This window comes from Rhinolophus sinicus, linkage group LG15 (assembly GCF_036562045.2).
Source record: "Rhinolophus sinicus isolate RSC01 linkage group LG15, ASM3656204v1, whole genome shotgun sequence".
NCBI classification, from domain to species: Eukaryota; Metazoa; Chordata; class Mammalia; order Chiroptera; family Rhinolophidae; genus Rhinolophus; species Rhinolophus sinicus.
Window position 1 is genome coordinate 40075618 of NC_133764.1, and position 19482 is coordinate 40095099.

Genomic DNA, 19482 nt, shown 5'->3' on the forward strand with positions numbered 1-19482 from the left:
TTGGGCTCCGCTCAGGCTTCAAGCCAGGCTGGCCTCACAGCCACCCTGGCTCCACCTGGCAGCTGGGTGAGCACAGCACCGGGACACGTGCAACCCCAGGATGCAGCCGAGGGGGCCCCGGCATGTCCCCTGGGCCGTGCAACCTGGGCTGGACACAGCCAGGGGTCAGTCTCTGCCTGCGTCTCCTTGCCTTCTCCTGCTTCCCCTTGAGGGCCCCTTCTCCCTGAGCCCTTCCTCCGGGAGACCCCCCAACATGGCCAACTGCAGGCCTCTGCTCCCTCCACCCTGGCCCACCTGGTCAGCTCCTGCTTTGTGGGTTAAGTACCGCGTGGACGCCGGCAGCTCCCACCCTGACCTCTCTCCCGAACAGCGACTCCTACACCCGTTGTGGCTCCTGATGCCCCGTTTCATGTGAGGCACCTGGAGCTCCACGGGCCGAAGCCTGGGCTCTGGGGGGCAGGGCAGGAGGGGCCCGCTTGTCTGCCAGCCACATCCTGCTCTGCCCGGAGAGGAAAGGCCTCATGCAGATGAGGACGACGGGCCTGGCACACACCGAGGGTGTGGGGTGGGGGGGATGGGAACGGGCCCACGATGACTCCACCTCAGCCTCTGTGGCCTGGAGGTGGTTAGGACTGAGAGGGACCTTTGCTAGGACTCCCACCAGATCCCCAGGGCCCTCAGAGGGTGAGGGAGGGGCTCCACTTCCATGCAGCGGCCCTGTGACGACCTCACAGGCAGCGGGATCCCTGCACTGTCCAAGCAGGCCCACGTGGCCCAGTCCCAACATCCTCGGCCCGGGCAGCAGCAGGGACAAAGCCCAGCACAAGAGGACACAGCAAGCCCCCCAAGGAGGAGCACCCTGTCTGCTGCCCTCCACCCTCCTCGTGGGCAGGGCCTGTCCAGTGCCCATCTCTCCTCCAGGGTCTCCTGGGAGCCACGGGGGCCCCTGGCAGGGGTGAGAGGGGAGGCTCAGAGCGCCTTCCGGGGGGCGGAGGGCTGTGGGTGCCAGGGCGCTCGGCCAGGGCCAGGCTGAACAGAGGATTCCAGCCGGGAGGACAGGGGGTCACGCTGAGCGCAGAGCTGGACTAGGGACACCCCCACCTGGCCACTGTGTGGAGGGGGCCCTAGGATGGCTCCGTCCGGACCCCAGCCCAGGACAGAGACGAGGGAGGGCACACAGAGTATTAAGAAACAGCTCTTTACTGTTGAAATGTAGCCACGGTGCTCTACCCACAGGACACTGAGCCTGGGGCAGAGGGAAGGAGGGAGGCGGGGGCCCGGGCAGTGTCCACCTCCCACCGGGACCCAGCCCTGCTGCTGTTGGCCTGTTCACGCCGTGGGTGATGGGCGGTCACTTGGTGCTTGGGAACAGCCGCCTGCGCTGCTCCAGCAGCTCCGCCAGGTGGTCAGCTCGCCTCACCGCCGCCTGCAACACGCCACCCATGTGGTCAGGCCCCGGCTGCTAGCCCCTCCCCAGGCCGCCGCAGCCACAGCCAGGACCCACCTCGTGCTGTTTCCGGAGGCTGCTCACAGCCTCCTCCTTCTTTGCCAAGGCCATCTTCACCCTGCAGGAGAGTATGCTGGGGTTCGGTTGGGTGCCCCTCCAGATCCCAGGCCAGCCTACAGCTTTGAGCACAGCAGGGTGGCCGGTGGGGGCCTCCACCCCCCAAAGGGCAGCAGAGGCAGCTGTCCTGGCCTCCCTGCCCCTGTGCTGTTGACCTCAACACTGGGCCATCTAGAGGGGTTGTGATCCCCGCAGCCAGCCCCAGGCCACTGACCGCAGAACCAGCCTCCATGGGAATCAAACCCCAAAGTGGGTACCCTGACACGCACCTCGGGAAGGGCAAAAAGCCCCCACACCATGTCACCTCTCAAAGTGCCTGTGGGGGGTGGGCTGGTGGATGTGCACGTGACCCACGAAGGACTAAGGGGTCCCGCGGGTGTGGGGAGCCCTCATTGTGAACCTCCAGGAGCCTCCACCCTTTCTGCACAGCATGGGCTTTCCCCAGGCCAGGGGGCCACGGAGCTGCCCCTCTGGAGACCCACCTGGGGCGCCTGCCATGGCCTGGCCCCCCCGGGACACCTGGCATGTGGACTGTCAGCTTCTTCCCAGGCCCGATCTGGGGCCTCAACACGGAGTCCACAGCAGCTGCTGCTGACGGACGGCCCGCCCCTCACTGGCTGCCTGCCACTCGCCAGTCTCAGCTAGAGCTACTCTGGTTTGGAGCAGCGCGGCCCCCAGGACCCCAGCCCGGCACTGCACCCACCTCCCGTGCATTTCCTCCAGCTCCGCCTGCTTCTCCTGCGTAAGCTGCTCCAGCTCCAGCCGCTGGTGGGCCCGAAGCTCTGCCAGCTCGGCTCTGAGCTGCCGGTTCTCCTCCTCGGAGGCCGACAGCCGGTCAGCAAACTCCTGGCGGAGCACCTGGGCCAGGCTGCCCCGCTCACTGGCCAGCTGCTCGTTCACCTGGGCGGGCACCAACGGTGTGAGCCGGCGGCAGGCAGAGCACTGCGGCTCCCCCCCGCCGCCCGCTCCCCCCCTGCTCACCGCCCGCAGGTCGGTCAGCTCCTGGTCCCGCTGCCGCAGCAGGCCCTGCAGGCGCACACTCTCGCCCTCCGCCTCTGCCAGCCGCCCCTTCAGCTCCGAGCACCGTTCCTGGAGCTTCCGCTCCGACTGCTCCAGCTCTGAGAGCTCTGCCTCGTACTTGTCCCTGATACGCTTGACGCTGTTGGGCCGAGGCGCGGGGTCAGGGGCAGCCTGTGCAGGCGTCTGGCCTCCAGGCCTCATGCCCCAGTGCCCTGTGGGAAAGGGCCTCACCGGCTCTCGGTGGCCCTCTCACTCTCCTCCCTGGCCAGCGTCGTGTCGGCCTCCAACCGGTGGATTACCAGCTCGATCTCCTTGTCCCGGCCTCTCCGGATCTCTTCCTTCAGCTCCCGTTCCCGGTTCAGCAGCCATGCTTCCTGGGGGAGTCACACGCGGCTCAGGGCTCCATGGGGACAGGGGAAGACGGTGGGAGGAGGTGAGGGCCAGCCATGTGGGGATGGAGGGCCGTTAGCACAGCTGGCGCAGCTGCCAGACTGGCCCGGATGAGAGAAAGCCTGGGGTGACAGTGTCTGTGGGGCAGCCTCTCGGACAAGGGTGGGCAGTGGATGTCTGGAAACTCCCCTCAAGTTTAATAGGCCACACTCTTTAACTCAGCTAGCCCCCAGACTTGGTGACCCCTCCGTGCACGGTTGTGGGAGCAGGACAGGGTGGCTGCTCGGCCACCACTAGGGCTGTCACCAGGCTAACCGGCCAGTTAGCACAAGCCACTGCCTCGTGTGTGGCCCCCATACGTCTCTTTCCAGAGGGATGGAGAACCTGGTGGGGCTGTGCACCCCTTGGGGGGCACTGGGAGACAGGAGGGGGGGCCTGCCCGTGTGTACCCTACACGAGTGGCATGTTAACTCGGATAGCAGCTACCTGGGCAGAGAAGGGAAGGAATGTTCTCCTGTCGCCTGGAACCCACCGCAGCCTCTCTATGCCCCCGGAGCCCACTGAGGGGAAGGGCTGAGGCGGCAATGGCGCAGCCCGGAATGAACCGCCAGCCCCACCTCTTTCTTGGCGCAGCTGGCTTGCCAAATCTGTCTCTCCACCTCCAGCTGCTCCTTCAGGGCCTGCAGCTCCATCTGGGGGTGGGCGACATGGTGAAGCAGGCCTCGCTGGCTGCTACCCACCCGGTGTGCCCACCCGGGCCGTGCTGAGGGTCTGCGGGGAGCGGGCTGGGGAGCCAGCAGGTGAAGCCAGGCTACACCCAGCCCCCCAGGCGGCTGCCCCAGGAGGGATGGGCAGAGGGGGCAGGCAGAGGGGATGGCAGGGACAGAGACGGCAGACCTGGTGCCTGCGCTCCTGCTCCCCTTTCCCCTTCTCAAACTCGGCCCTCAGGGCCCTGGCGCTGGCCGAGCTGCTGTCCTCCAGCTGCTGCTTCAGCTCTTCCAGCTCCATCCGCTGCCTGCAGGCCCAGCAGAGGTCAGCTCGGGGGAAGGGCAGAGGTGGAGGACACAAGAGGGTTGGGGACAGGGTCTGCAGGCAAACAGGGTGGGGGCTGCAGGGGGTGGGGCGGGTGGGCAGCCCCTCCAGGCGGCACCTGGCTGCTTGCTGGCCCAGCCGCTCCTTCTCCTCAGCCACCTCGCTGTGAAGCCGCAGCCGAAGCTGCTGCAGGGCTCGCTGCTCCTGCTCTAGCTGCTGCTCGAAGCTGCCGAGCAAAGTGATGGGCAGGCCACTGCGGCAGGCACCTCACCCTGGGGGCCCCGACCTCACCCTGGTGGCTCCAACCTCACTCTGGGGTCCCAACCTCACTCTGGGGTCCCAACCTCACTCTGGGGTCCAGGCACATCCCCGCTCTGCAGGGACCTTCAGCCCAAACCTCCCGGCGAGGCCGCCAGAGCAGGGACACCCACCGCTGCTGGGCGCGCTCCCGCTCCTGCTGGCACAGCGCCGCCTTCTCCTGCTCCAGCTGCTCCCGCAGCGCCTCCGCCTGGCGCCCATAGCGCTGGGCTGCGCGCTCATCCGCCTGCAGCAGCTCGGCCGCGTGCAGGCTCCTGAGCTTCTTCACCTCCTGCTTGTGCTTGGCGATCAGCTTCTGGATTTCGGGCTCCAGGCCTGGGGGGACATGGTGCTGCAGGGACCCCTGACCTCTGCCCACTATGCTGCTAGGGCCCTGCCCTTGCCCCGAGTTGTAGGCAACCCCCAGGGACCTCAATTCTCACCCACTGTGACACCAGGGCTGCAGTCCAGCCAGGAGACACACCCCCACACAGACCACCCCATGGGCTCTGGCCCAAAGCACAGCCAAATCCTTCCTGCCTGGCTGTGAACCATCCCACACAGGCACTGGCTCGGGCCACTGGGATCTCCCCCTGCTGGTGCCCAGGCTCCCGGGAGGAGGGAGTCCCTGGAGGAGGGAGGCGGCTGTCCCGGGGCCGGAGGGCTGGGCCCCGTCAGCCCTTGGACCTGCTCTGTAAGCGGAGAAAGACATTGCTGTGTGGCAAGAAACCCGGGACCCCCACACTGAGTTTCCATGGGCTTGTTCCCCTGGAAGCTGGAGGAGACGGACCTGGGGAGGGAGCCTGCCTGAGGGAAGGGGACGCCCATCCCTCCTGGACCCGGCCCTTTGTCCAGGCAGCTGGTCTGTGGCCTTCTCATGTGCCCGCCTTCTCAGGCCTCCTCCCGGCCTGGCTGCTTCCCAGCCCATGTAACTGTCCTCGCTCAGAGACCCCATGGCTGCCTCCAGGCCCGCGGCTGGCCAGTACCGGCCAGCTCTGGACGTAGCCGCCCACCTCGGACTGTGATCTCCTTGATCTTTCGGGTCTTCTCGTTAATCCACTTCTCCCTACGGACTTTTTCAGTGGCACTCATTAGCTCTTTGAGTTTCTTAATCTCCTACCAGCAAGAAAACAGGCAGATGACAGAGGAGCTGTGGGACGGGGACACGCAGATGACCCCTGCCCCTGGCCAGGCCTGGGGTTTGGGAGCGAGGCTGCCCAGATGCCCGCCGCCGGCCGTGCCCTCCCACCCCCTCCAGCCATCGTGTTCACTGACGCCCAGGGGCCGCCCTGTTCTGGTGGCGAGCAGGGCATTCTCCACGGGCCGCGGGCCCCAGGCCCCAGGTGCGGAGTGCGCGGCAGGACAGCAGGGCAAGAGCCGCCCCAGGGGCTCACCAGCTCGTGCTGCTCCTGCACCTGGGCCTCCCTCTCCTTCCGCCTCTGGTCCCCCTGCCGCAGCGCGGCCAGCGCGGCCTCACACTTCTCACTCAGTGTCTTCTTGTCTTCAATCAGCTGCGATCAGGGCGCGGGAGGTGAAGCTGCTGCCTGAGACGCGGCCCAGCCCCACGAAAGGACCTCCCCTCCCCTCGCCAGGGGCCAGCATGCCAGCAAGGGGGCCACACCCGAGCCCCTCTGTCCCCTCCCACCTGGGGCCCACACGCTATGCGCCGATGGACAAGGGGCTGCAGGCACCACTGGTCCTCGCTTCCCCACTAAGGGCCTGGCTGGGGTGAGGCCTCGACTACAAGCCCCCCTGTGGCCACGCCAAGGTCTTTCTGGGAAGGGGCTCATTCTATCGTCCTCGTCACACAGGGCTCCAGGCAGAGCCCAGTCTGTATACTCCTATGACCACCGAGCAGTGTCACTGATGGCCACTGAGGGTTACTCGGTACCTCTGGGCTCCTGCCTCTCCTTACAGGCCCCACATCTAGCATTTTCTCCAGAACAGAACCCGGTAGAGATGCAGCTGAGTGCAGGGCGGGCTGGAAATTTCCACAGCCCTCACTTGGGGAGCTCTGGCTGCACTCCGGCCCCAGGAGGCAGGAGCAGTCCCCCAGGACACGGATGGCCCCGGAAAGCACAGGAAGGGCTCAGGGTGCGTGTCCTGCTGGACACCTCCCACCGATCAGTCCTCTCAGTGACCCCACCCAGGGTGTGCCGTGCCCACCTGCCCCGTCACACACCCACCATGCTGGGCTGGGAGGGCAGGCCGTGGAGGGAACACCCAATGGGCCTGACACCAGCCTGTCAAGTGGCAGACACCTCATCCCCACAGGGGAAGACACCACCTGTTCCTGCAGAAGGGAGCGTGCCCAGCAAGGAAGGCCGTGGGCCTAGCAGTCTCTCTGAGGCCTGAGCTGGTCTGGAATGGGTCCTGTCCCTCTCCCTGACCCCCCTGCCCTGGTGCCCTGCTTCCCAGGTGGTGTCACCTGGTCGATAAAGGACAGGTGCCGCTGGATGGTGGTCTCGTAGTGCTCCTTCTGCTGCCGCAGCTGCCGGCCCAGCTCCTTCTCTGTCTCCTTGACCCGCCGGACAGTGAGGTCCCGCTGCTGCGCCTGCAGGGGTGTGGGAAGTGGGAGACAGAAGGCCCACTCAGGGGGCGGCACTGGGGGACACACTGCAGCTGGGGACCCAGGGACAGAGGCCGTGCCAGGGCAGTCAGGGGCGGTGGCGTTACCAGCGCCCTCTGCAGCAGCACCAGCGCCTGCTTCTTCTCCTGCACCTCCAGCTTCAGCCGCATCGCGCACGCGTTCACCTCGGAGGCGGACTCCAGGCGCCCCGCTCCCTCCTCCAGCACGAGCCACTGAGGACACGGCGTGTGTCAGACAGGCCTGGACCCCTGGGAGGACCCGCCGTTCTAGCCCTCCCTGTGAGCCCGCCACACCTGGGGGGCTGAGGCCGGCCAGTCCTGCCCGGACTGCTCCATCTCATCCAAGAAGCTCATGATGCTCCGTAGCTTGGCCTCCGAGAGCAGCGTCCCGTCCTCGGGGCGGCTCGCGGCTGCGCTGAGCTTCCCAAATTTCTCCAGGTTGTCGGCTGTCAGGGAGCTGGCATCATCCTCCTGTGGGGGAGGGGCACAGCAATGGGGCTGTCCGTCAGTCTAGGACTCCGGGGTGCCCTTCCAGGAGCTTCTCCGGGACCTCCGGGGCAGGGGAGGGGAGGGCAGAGGAGAGGAGAGAAGGCTGGAGGGAAAGGGAGGGGAAGAGGAGGGGAGGGGACGGCAGCCAGGCTTGGTCTGGAAGGAAGGGCCCCTCAAAGGCCCAGGCCCTCGCAGGGCATCACCTGAGGGCTGGCAGAGGTGCCCCCCACACCCCCGGGTTATTCTGAGCAAGCCCTTGGATGACTGGGGGTTCAGCAAGGTCCCATCTGGTCCTTATTAGGGTTCTGACTAAAGCAGGAAAGAGCCCCGTGGGCACCCCTGGCCCCCGCAGGGGGTGACGTCAGAGCGCGGGCGGGTCGAGGGAGGCGCCCACGGTCACCTCGTCGGTCCAGGCGTATTTGTCCTTGAGATAGGCCCTGGGGCGGGGCAGCGGCTCGGGCTCCTCCTCGAGCAGCTTCAGTGTGTCCAGCAGCTCATCCAGGGTGGCCTTGGACTTGGCCCTGCTCCCAGCGGGGCCCACCGTTCCTGGGGCCTTGCCAGGCACGTCCTGGGGGCTGGCGTCCTGCAGCCGACAGGTGGGTGGGAGAAACCCGAGAACTGTGGGGAGAGACTGGGGCACCCACGCGGCCACGGGCACCAGCCTCGCCCAGACCCACCTCCAGGGACACTAAACGGTGGCTGGGTGGGATGTATCGGGGCCTGGCCTCCTCACCCCTCAACCTGGTGGCCTGGGCGTCCCCTAACCTCTGAGCTTCCAGCTTTGTCTGTGGGCTCGGACATGGGCCTTACCCCAGGGCATCTGTGACAATCCCACGGGATCCCAGAGGCATCTGTGGGACCCCATGCCTGGTAGAGCAACAAGACCCACCCTGGGTGGCCTTTCCTGGTGAGTGACCCCATGGCTGTGGAGGAGCAGTAACAGGGCACGAAGGGCTGTGACCAAACCTGTGCTTTGTCCTCTGAGAACTGCCGGGGCTCCGGGGACAACTCAGGGGCAGGCTGGTGGGGGTCTTCTGGGCCATCGGCATGGAAGCTGGCCTCTGTGCAATAGAACTCAATGTCACCCCACTTGGGCGCTGCCCAGCGGCACAGCAAAGCTGAAGGAGCCCTTGGGAAGGGACCAGGCAGGCCAGGCTTCATGGAACAGAGGGGACACTGGGGAACGCTGAACTCCCAGGTGAGAGGCCAGGAAGCCTCGCTCGTAGGGCCCCATGTCCGGCTCCAGAGGACGTGGGGCAGGGCCAAAGGTGCAGGGCCTGGGGGTCTGCTGCACAACCAAGGCCCCTCCTCACAAGGGAAAGGGGACACCAACGTGACAGCAGCAGGGGCCACAGCCCTCCCAGGGGAGGCGGGAACTGTCCGGCCATGGAGCCTCTGGGCTCCCCACTCACCTGTGCTGTTGGCCTTGCAGGTCTGAAGGGGCATGCCCCCTGGCCTCAGGGGCAACTCCTGGGCCGGCTGGACCTTCCCCAGGTCCCGGGTCCCCTTCAGCAGCCTGAGTTCAGCACCGCCGGACTTCTGGGCTCGCTTCTGCTGCAGCTCCTGCAGGGGGGCCCTCTGAGCAGCCTCGCCCACCTTCCCCAGTGAGCTGCCCGAGGCCCAGTGTCCACAGGTGGGGGGAAGGCAGCAGGCAGGGCCCCCAGGAACACACTTGTGGTCTCGGGCACACAGAGGTCCTCCCCAAGTGGCTCAGGTCACCCCAGCACCTGAATGGCTGCTTGTCTGGCCTGGTGCGCCTTCTCCTCCCGGGCCTTCCTCCTGGCTGTCTCCTTCTGCCGGTGCAGGTCCAGGAAGTCCCCCACTCCCAGTCGCTGCCGCTGGCCCTGTGGAAGCCACAGCCATGCGGATTTGACTGGGAAGATAGGTTTGCTGATCCCATGTGCTCCACAGCACCCCCCACTAACCCCCATTTCTCCGCCCCACAGAGGACAAACCCCTAACAGGAGGCCAGCAGCTCCTTCGGGCAGGGAGGTGATTCTGCATTGCAGAGCAGGGGCCCGGAAACCAGAAACCCACTTGGGTCTCTCAGCCAGGTTGGACCTGGCACCCAGGCCCTAGTGAGCAAGTGGCTTAGGGAAGGGAGGAAGCTAGGCCCTCGATTGGGTATGGACACAGGTCATTGTAGTTTCCATCCCATGGTCCCAGAAATCCCTCCATCTATGCTGGGACCCCCGGGCTCCCAACAGCCCCCCGGCTCACACCCCCACACTGACCTCTTGCTTGGATGCCAGCAGGCACTCCAAGCTGGCTGCTCTAGCTCGGCGCCGCTGTGCCTGGTGCCGGTACCAGCGCTGGATGGTGATGGCAGCCTGGTTCACCTGGTGGATAAACCTGCCCAGAAAGCGGACTCAGGCCCGAGGCAGGCGCTGTGCCCCACGATCCAGCTGGGTCCCAGAAGGCCCAGCTGGGCAGAGAAGCCAGCGGACGTACGCACAGCCTGTCTTCAGGTGGCCGACATCCCCCGTCCACACAAACCAGTCACAATTACCAGGAACTGGAAATATCCCCAAGGCTACCACCTGCCTGTGGGTGGACACTGTCTGCGCCGAAGGCAGATGCTACTCGTGGACAGAGAGCAGCAAACAGCCTCCGCCGGGCACACAAGGCCACAGGCCGTGTGCTCCAAGCATGGAACAGTCTAGAAAGGGCAAAGCTATCAAGGGCCACATCGGTGTGGCTGTCGTGGGGCTGGGGGTGCTGCATAAAAGGCTGCGAGGGACCCTTGGGGGGAACAGACGTTCCGTGTCTTGGCACGTGCTAGCTGGAGACAAGACTGCACATGTGTCAGAACTCACCCACGTGTACACCTGACATAGGTGTGTTTTACTGTATATAAATTACATCTAGTAAAGTGGATTAAACTAGAAACCTTAACCTTGGCTCTCAGGACCACCTGTCAACTCATTTAGCAAAGGCGCAAATGGAGCACCCAGGACATAAACGGTCGCCCAGCACAAAACACGCACAAAGGGAATCTCATGCTCAAAAATGCCCTCCACTGAGGGGCCTGTGCGCCACTGAGGGATCGCCAAGCAGGGTGGGTGGAGCTGCCGCTGCTGACCTCACCCAGCTTCTCCTCCCACCCACCCACTTCCAGGGCCCAGTCCCAAGCTCTAAGGGGACAGCAGGTGGTGACTGCTCAGCCGCATGGAGACTCTCCAAGCCCACACTCCCATCACAAGTGGTTCCTGACAGGGCGTGACGTCACAGACTTGGGGCCACAGCACAAGGCCCCCCTCCACACACCCCCGCACCCGCTCCCCTGGGGCAGGCTTGGGATTTTCAGTTTTATATATCCTTTCCACGTAATGTTTTTTTAACTGATCATTCAATGATGGTTAATACGTTTACAGAGCTGTACGACTGACAGGAAGGTCCAGTTTCAGAATGTCTCCATCGCCCCCAAAGACCCCTCTTCTGCGGTCACTGGGCCCCAACACGCGTCGCTCTGCTCTGTCCCCATAGCTTGGCCTTTTCTTGACTTTGTAAGTAAATGGAATCGAACAACATGTGGTCTTTTCACCCTCCATGTTTAAACAATTATTAAGCATAACTTTCGATCCCTGGGACCTCGGGCCCCGCCCCCACCCTGCCCCATCCCTCCCCAGCCCCGCACCAGCCCCGGTCACCTCTCGGCCTCCTCCTCAGTCACTTCCCTCCGTCTGAGCAGGCCCGTGGTGGCGGCCGAGTTGTTCCGGAACACGCGGCGGCTGCTGGCCAGGTTCTTCGGCAGCTTCCCGAAGCTGCTGTCACCTTCGTTGGTGGCCGCTTTGACGAGATTGCTGGCAAAAGGGCAGAGGAAAGCTCAGGGCACTTGACTCAGCCCCACTCGTGGCCCCCGGGGGCACTGCTCGTGGGCAGGAGGAGCTGCCTGGGCCTTGGGCCTGGAAGGAGGCCCCGCAAACCATTAGGAGCCAGCAAGGGTTTGCTCTCTGACTCACTGGTCCGTCCTCAGAGCCACCTGCTCCCCTACAGGGCCTGTCTGGTGGCACCCAACGTTCACAGGTTCCTCACATTTAAAAAGCTAAAAGGTCTCAAAAGGCACAGAACCCCAGAATTGGAAGGTGCCTTAGGAAAGCCCGGGGGCCGCCCTGACTGAGCACATGGTGGATGGCTCGGGGTGACAGACACAGGGCTGCTGCGCCTGGCGCCTCCTTGGTCTGGACTCGGCCAGGGGCCCGAGGACATGGGGTGGCTGTGGCTTTCTGAGCAGACCCCACCTGGTGAGCCCGCCAGCCCCGTCTGTCCCCACCTGACCCCCTGCCCCCCGCTCGCACGTATGCTGAGGCTGGGGGCCAGGGCCTCACTTGAGGGAGGGCGCTGTGTGGTTGGAGCTCTTGGGGGGCGCCGTCTCTGCCGGGGCGTAGTGGTTGTGCACCATGGTGGTGACGCAGTTGCCCACGGCTCCCTTGTTGCTCCTGCCGGACGAGACAGGGGATGGCATCAGGCTCTGGGAGGTGGGTAAGACGTCACTATGGTGTCAGCCAAGCCCCCTGCCAGGCCCACTGCACGGCCACTGGGCCCGAGGATGGGGCCCTTTGTGGGACCCGGGAAAGCTCCCCGAGCTGTGAGCCGTGAAAACCGTGACCCCTGACAATGGCCATGCCTATGATGGAGAGAACAGTCAGAGATCAGCCAACGGAGACAGGACCGCCTCTCGCCAGCTAAACGTGGTAGACTGAATACGCTGCTACCTGCCTGCCCTTCTCAAATCCATTGGAAGGAATAAAACTGGTATAAACACAGAAGGACGAGGGGAACACAGGAAGAGACAGCCACGAGACGCCCACACAGCTTTAGAGAATGAGAGACAGAGACGCGCAGTGACAGGAAAACCTGTGTGCCATGGGGGCTCACCTGCCCCCCAGAGCCCCAGGGAGGTGCAGGAAGTGGAGGCGCCCAGCTCTTCCAAGGAGCAGTTGCACCTCAACCCCCTAACTCCGCCAGCAGAAGATGAGGGGCTGGCTCTCCAGGTGACAATCTGTGCCAAGCCAGGCCCCGTCTACTGCTTCTTGTCCCAGCTGGCAGACCTGACCATCCCTTCCTGGACAGACCTACCACCCCAGAGAATAGCCCAACACTGACAGGTGGGGCCCCCCAGTACAGCAGCCTGGTCCCTGCCCAATCTTCCCAAAGTGAGGCCCCCCAGCAACTTTCAGGGTCTCCCTCGTAATTCTGACAGAGCCAGGATTCCGTGTCTGATGCATGAAAGGCCAACCACCAACCAGGACACAATGGAAAGGAAACCATGCGGAGAACAGGGCATTTCAAAGGCCTGCACTGAGTGCCAGGCTGTGCCCATCAACGCCAGCGGCGGCTCCTGGGGGGCGGATGGGGGGCGCTTCTATCTGCAGCGTCCATTCGCTGGTGTCCATGGTGTGACATTCCCGCCATGGAAGGCAGAGTTGGGGGGAGAGGAAGACAGCAGGCTGCTGCCTTGTGTGCCCAAAGAAATGGGAGCAGACCCAAGTACAGGATGAAGTGAAGTGGGGCTTTTGGAAATGACACCTGTGGGAGGAAAGGCTTGGAGGAGACAGTTAAGTCGACTGATTGGAGAGCAGATCCCAAAGTTAAAGAGAAACAAAACATGAGAAGACGCCAGCCTGGCAGAATCAATCCAGGAAGCCCAGTAGGCAAATAATGGGAGTCACAGAAAGAATGAAAAACGGGGAGAAAGGTGTCAAAGAAATGACAAGAGAACATTTCCTGGAAGTGAATGACACTGCAGGGCCACCACAACCTGGTGTGGAGACTGAGACAGGGTCATGTCACAGGCCTGGCACTAGAAGAAATGAGGACGATCCAAAACACCTTGAGAGGAAAGCACAAGGCAGGAGAAAGGACAGGGCCGGGAAGGCGGTGGCCTTCTCAGCAGTGCTCCAAGGAGGTGGGGCAACGCCCCAGGCGTCAGGAAAGATCTCCAATGTGGAACTCTGCAGCCGCCAAACTCTGAGTCGGGCATTTTCAGACAGTCTTAAAAACTACCTCCCATGTGTCCTGTCCCAGGAATCTACAGGGGGACGTGCTCCACCAGACAGAGAAAGCAAGGGACCCCCCCACACACACCACACACACACAGGAGAGGCGGCCGAGGGCTGGATGAGAGCGTGCGGCCTGCGCAGAGTGGCCAGCTTGGACCCAGACGGGGGAGACAAGCTCTGAGGATTTCTCCAGAGGAAGGAGGATGGGCAGGGCACCTGCTGGCCTGACTGTACGGGGTGTGGTTCTATCGTCAAGTCTAGGAGAAGTGGCCAGTACACAGACAACCAAGTCGGAAAAAACAGATCGTGAATTCTGAGAAAAACTGGAGCGTGACTCAAATGTTGACATTTCTTGAGCACAGCGCTGCTCTCCGAGGTTCATGTCTTTGCTCCTCTAATCGTCCTGATGCTGGGGTAACACAGCCATCACTCCCTGGGGCCCTGGGCGGTTAAATCACCTGCCCCAAGTCCCACCATAAATAAAATACAGACTCGGAATTCAGAGCAAGCAGAGCCTGAGTTGGTCTACGTGAAAGCACAGGCCCAACGCAGACGCTGATCTGACCGTGGGTGCACCAGGAGGTGGGTGGGAGGAAGGTGTGCTCGTGTGCAAGGTGGGGGCGGGGGCTCGGGACAGCAACCCCATCCTCCATCAGCACGTCTAAGACTGAAAAACCAGTCAGTGAGCAGCATTCGCATATTTTGGTACGTATGTTCCAGGAAATACTAGAATAGGGGGCAAGTGGCTGCTTCTGAGAGCAGGACTCAGGATGGGGACGCAAGGGCGAGTGGGTCTTCCTGCTTTCATTTTACGTGTGTGGTGCTGTTGGACTTTTTAGCTGTGTGCATGTATCACTCTAATAGAAACTAATTTTTAACTTAAGTCTTCGCCTCAAAAGCCAGACTTCTCCCTGTGCAGACTCCGGCGAGTCCTGCGGAACCCCTCAAAGACGGCCTGTGACAACGGCCCCGAGCGCTGGCGGACCTTCTCCCCCTGCACCATCCCCACTCAGGCCAAGAGCGAGGAGGACAGCTTCCCTTGCAGCCCAAGGGGGCGGCCCCGAGTCTGCTTTCTCTTGGGGCTCCTCCAGTTCCCCTCCCATCACCACCATTCGCAGCCACCAGCCCTGTCGGACGAGGCACAGCCTGCGGGTCCTCTCCTGAGCCTGCCAACTTGGCCATAGCTCTGGACGTGCTTTGTCATCACATCACAGGGCACAGCTGAGATGTGACCAATGCAGACAGATGACTGGCTCTCGGCTGACAGTGAGCAGGTGTGGCCCGAGGTGACACACTCCTCACTCCTGAGATGTGGAGGCTGAGCCTCAGAAAGTCGCCTGCCTGGTCTGGGCTCCTCCAGGAAGCACAGAGCCTCTCATGAGGCAGACACCACCCTGCAGCCTCCTCCCTTGGTCCTCGGGGAGAGAAAGTGTCACTCACTTGCTCATTCACTCACTCAAAAGCACCCTAGTCTGGCCATGAACAAGACACAGAGCCCTCCCCGCACCCCCCACCCGGCACCTGCAGCGCATCGCACCTGTTGTTGGCAGTGAAGCTGGGTGCCAGGGGTACGGTGCACTCCCTCCTCCGGGGGCCCAGCGGTGTCTCAGGCGTGCTGGGACTCCGGGTGTCAGGCGGCAAGGTGCAGGTCCTGGGCTGGTCATCCTGTCGGTGCACACAGACTACGCCTCAGCCCGTGACCCCTCCACACCTGCCACTGACGCGGAGCCCCTCCCCTGCCCCCATGGCCTCGGGGTGAGGATGGCCCGGGGGCTGGGAAGTCCCTTCCTCCTCACACTGTAATGAGTGCTGACAGCTGGTACAACCCCACCCCACCCCAGCCCCTCCTGCAGGGGCCACAGAACAAAGAAGGGACCAGGTGTCACTCCCAAGGTGACACTGACGCATTCAGCACTCGATGCAGCCCCTGCTCTTACCAGGACGTTCCACGTAGCTCCCTTCTCACTGGAAGCTTTGCTCAGACTGGCCGGCCTCTTCCTCCCGCTGGGACTGCCCTCAAAGAGTGTCAGGAAGTCGGGGGGCTCTGCCAGCCTGTGTCAGAGAGGACAACAAGCGGGGACGGTCATTTGGCCCAGGACACTGACTCCAGAGACACAGATGGGGACATCTTATGAAGGGATGGGTCACCAACAGGGAATTCTGTTCCAGAGGCTGGAGCTCAAAATAGTTTTTTAGTCCTGATCTGACCATCGCACCTGGCAGAGGCGTTCACAGACACCCGACACCCCCACCCCCATGGCCACCCCAACACCACAGGAAAAGCACAGCAAGGACACAAGAGGGGAGCACATCGGCCTTGAGGCCCACACCTCCACATGCGGACAGGACCAGTCACCACCCATCCTGCCTGCCCCGCCCAGGACTGGCCCCGTGGAAAGGTCACTTCAGGCCCCACTGCCCAGCCAGTGTCCACACTGGTGAGGCTGGAAGGGCTGACAGAGGGAGGCAGGAGAGCAGCAGGCAGGGGTTACCTGAGGGGACCGGTCCACGCCTGGATGGCTTGTGGCTGGTGGACCTGCGTGGTGCTGTTAGATCTGCGGAGGTTGTTGATGGCCCGAGTGCCATCAGGCCCTGTGGCCTCCTGCACAAAGGGGAAGCAGGTGCATGACGGAGGTTTCAGACGACACCCATGCACTCAGTACCGGGTCAGACGTTGCAGAACAGATTTGGAGGGAGGAGGTGGGTGTGGTGAGAAGGGGGGACAGATGGAGCGGCCTGTGGGTCCTCGACTTGGCCCACTGAGCCGGGGCAGGTCCTGGGCTTCCATGAGCCTCCCCTTCCTGGAAAGAAGTGGGAGCCCCTCACCCCTGGCTAGTGGACGGTCCGAGAGGAAGTGTGTGAGGCCTGGCCCGGAGCTGCAGCAAAGGCTGTGCGTCCCCACTATCATGCACTAACCAATGAGCCTGGACACCACGGCCAGCCAGCCTCCCCACCTAGTTCCCCCAAGGCCACCCGGAGCTCATCCCCTTCCTCACAGGTCAACCCCGTTTCCTGAGGATTCAAACAAACCCAAATGTTGGTGGAGCAGGAGGGACAGAGGGCTTGGGGCAGGCAGGACCTAAGCTCTGCCCTTGACCTCTGTGTGAGGTCGCTCCCTGGTCCTTCCTGCCCCCAGGATGGCCACAGGGCTGGATAGGACAATGGACACGAGTGCCTGCTAAGGTGTGGAGCTAACCCAGGAGTCAGATGCCACCTTGATGGCAACTCCCCAGAAGCTGGGGCCCAGACACCCCCAGACACTCCAGGCTCTAGCACTCACCAGCGCCTTCCTCCTCGGCTCACTGTCAGTGACCACAGAGATGGAACGGCCTATGGGCTTGGTGATGGAGCGCTCGCTGTTGGGGCGCCGGGACAGAGGTGGAGGGAGACCCGTCAGACTCAGATCCACGCCTTCCAGGCTGCCCTTGGGGGGGCCGGAGGGGCCGCTGATGGCCCGCGAGCCTTTCATGGTGGATCAGGGAGACCTGAGCAGGCAAGAAGAGATGTGGTGAGACGCTGTCCAACGGATCCCATGCACACACCACCTCCGGCCAGGTCTCAGGAATCCCAGAGCACCTGCCCTGCCTTCCACAGAGCTCCCTGGGAAGCCTGCAGTCTCCTCATCCCGAAAATGAGGCCATGACAGAGCAGGACGCTGAGCTATGAACAGCAAAGACAAGGCCTCCTGGGAAAAGATGACCCCTCCCTGCAGGGGCCCTGCCCGAGGGTGGCCCAGGCAGCAGGCCGTCCTGGCTATGGGTTGGCTCTGCCATTTATTCTCTACCCTTAGACAGGTATGCCACCTGTCTGAGCCTCACTTTTCTCATCTGTAAAGTAGGCATTTAAAAAGTGCCCCTTTACAGAGTTGTCATGATATTTACATGAGACGGTTGGAGGCCGACATGCGGTGTGACACTGTAACTAGGATTTGGTTTGATTAATGCTGCCTAACCCTGGGTCCCCAAACTCATCTGGCCGTGGGATCCCTCCATTTTCTCAGGACCTGAGGAACACGCATGAACTTCCAGGATGCAGCATGTGCTCTCTCACTTCTGGGTTCCCCTCCCACCTCTCCTAGCGCCAGCCGACCTTTGAGATCTCCCTTGCTGGCCCCTCGTCCTCTGGATCCGAGGGCCCCCAGGCTCAGCCCCGGGCCTCTCTCCTCCATCTACCCTCTTGCTGGGGGGATGCCTCTGGCCTCCTGCCTTCCAACAGGGGCTGACGGCTCCCATTAGCATACGGCCCACCCTCTCTGTCCCCTACCTGATGACTCAGATGCCCAGCCCCGCCCCTGGCACCTCGGCCCCAAGGAGGCCAAAACAGACTGACTTCCACGCCCAGCTGCCCCCACCCCAGCCGGCATTCTGGAATTGGCTCAGGCCAAGGGCCTAGATCTCCTCCCGACATCCTCCCCTCACCTCCACACCTGGTCCCCCAGCGCGCCGTTGGTGCCCTTTCCCCGTCCACTCCCTCCCTCCACAAACCTAGTCTCAGTCATCTCCTCAAAACCTAACAACCGGAGCAGCCCCTCACAGGGCCCCACCTGGCCAGCCCGAGCCCCCCTCACAGGGTAGCCAGAGGTGACCTTTCGGTACTGATCTCAGGTCACCCCCTGATTCAGCTGAAAACCCTCCGAGGGTTCCCAGTAACGGAGAACGGAGTCCAAACGCCTAACATCCCTCAGATCTGACCCTGCTCTCAGGGGCCTCCTCCTGGCCCCCCTCTGCCCCCCTCACATGCCTCAACCTGGGCCAGCCTGCTTCCCGGTGAGCCTCTGCACCTGCTGGCCCCTTTGCCTGGAGCCCTCCCCAGGGGTGTCACCCTGCACGCAAACTACCCATCACTCTTTGCTCCCTCATCCTGCTTTGCTTTTCTTCACCTGATAACCTGGCCACACAGCTTGGTCTGTGCACTGCCCGATCCCCTCGTACGAGCGGAAGATCCATGAGGACAGGGACAACGTAGCCTCAGCACCGGCACCGGCGCGGCAGGCACTCAGGTAACGGAGTAGATGAGCCAGCACCAGGAATGAGCACAGCCCTCCCTGCCGCCGAGGCCGCCGGTGGGCCAGCGGGCACATACCCATCGTCACCCCCGGTCAGTGCTGTGGCCTCCTGCAGCCCGACACCCACAGCAGGGCCCGCAGGCCTGGTGCCGGGTGCCGCTGTTCAGAGCTGAGCACAGAGGCTGTCCCTGCCACTCAGGTCAGTGTCCTCAGTTATGAGTTTCCAGTTGTGTGGGTGGAATTTAACACCCTCCTCTCCCCAGGGCACCAGCCACACCTGCTGGACCCAGGCTGGCCCCCTTTCCCAGACACACAGCAGCACCTGCGGAGCTCTGGGGAGGTAAACACAGCCTCTCCTTGGAAACCTCCAGGCTAGGTCGCACCTTGCCTACAAACGTGTCCCTCACAGGACCTGAAGGTGGGTGTCCAGAGCCTCTGCCTGGACCCCTGGGGATGGGCAGACCCACGAGCCCTGCCAGTTTCTCACCGGGCATCTCCCCATCTCCCTGGGATTTGGCTCAGGGTGGTGACACCTGAACCTGCTGACTGGACTCCACCTCGCGCTCCCGCGAAGGCTGAGAAGTAACGGGCACTGGGCAGGAGGCCCTGCTCTCCTCACCTGTGCACGGCGGCCCCTTCACCTGCACACTGCCCCTCCCCTGCGCGAGCCCGGCCTGGGGCGCAGGGCCTGCGGAGCCAGACGGCGGGGGCTGCGCGGGGTCCGCCCAGCTGGGCCGTGTGGGGCCCAGGCTTCCGGCCGCTGACCTCGTGCCCCCGGCCCCAGCACTGGCTCCGACGCCCGGGGGACAATGAAGACGCCGAGCAGTGGGGCGAGCGGCGGCAGCAAGCAACTAGCAACCACCTGGCACCTCCTCCTGGATCCGCAACGGAGGCCCGCCTTTCCTACCCGCGCCGCTTCCGATTGGCCATCTGGCTGCCCGCTTCGGCCGTCTGGAGAGCTTATTGGACTGCTCAGCTGCTCTTCCGGAAGTTCAAGCGTGGGAGGAGCCGCGGACATCCGGGGGCCGCCGTGGCGGCATGCTGCCGATTGGACGTGGCTGGAGAGGGCGGGGCCTCGGCTTGCGTGGGACGGA

The 19482-nt window shown here is 63.4% G+C and overlaps 1 protein-coding gene across 1 annotated transcript; it reads right to left on the reverse strand.

Annotated features, from left to right (window-relative positions):
• Positions 1-1182: 1182 nt before the first annotated feature.
• On the reverse strand, positions 1183-19284 carry CEP131 (centrosomal protein 131). The gene is made up of 26 exons (XM_019735707.2): positions 19008-19284; positions 16664-16868; positions 15876-15985; positions 15321-15435; positions 14921-15048; positions 11710-11820; positions 11032-11184; positions 9616-9733; positions 9109-9225; positions 8794-8944; positions 8348-8442; positions 7782-7964; positions 7187-7363; positions 6980-7105; positions 6732-6857; positions 5698-5814; positions 5317-5419; positions 4438-4639; positions 4125-4232; positions 3872-3989; positions 3592-3666; positions 2816-2958; positions 2546-2723; positions 2268-2464; positions 1505-1565; positions 1183-1426 (listed from the first exon to the last, which is right to left on the reverse strand). Exons 2-26 carry the CDS (start codon positions 16850-16852, stop codon positions 1352-1354), a joined length of 3276 nt encoding a protein of 1091 aa, XP_019591266.2. The 5' UTR covers positions 16853-16868; positions 19008-19284; the 3' UTR covers positions 1183-1351.
• Between the last annotated feature and the right edge of the window lie 198 nt (positions 19285-19482).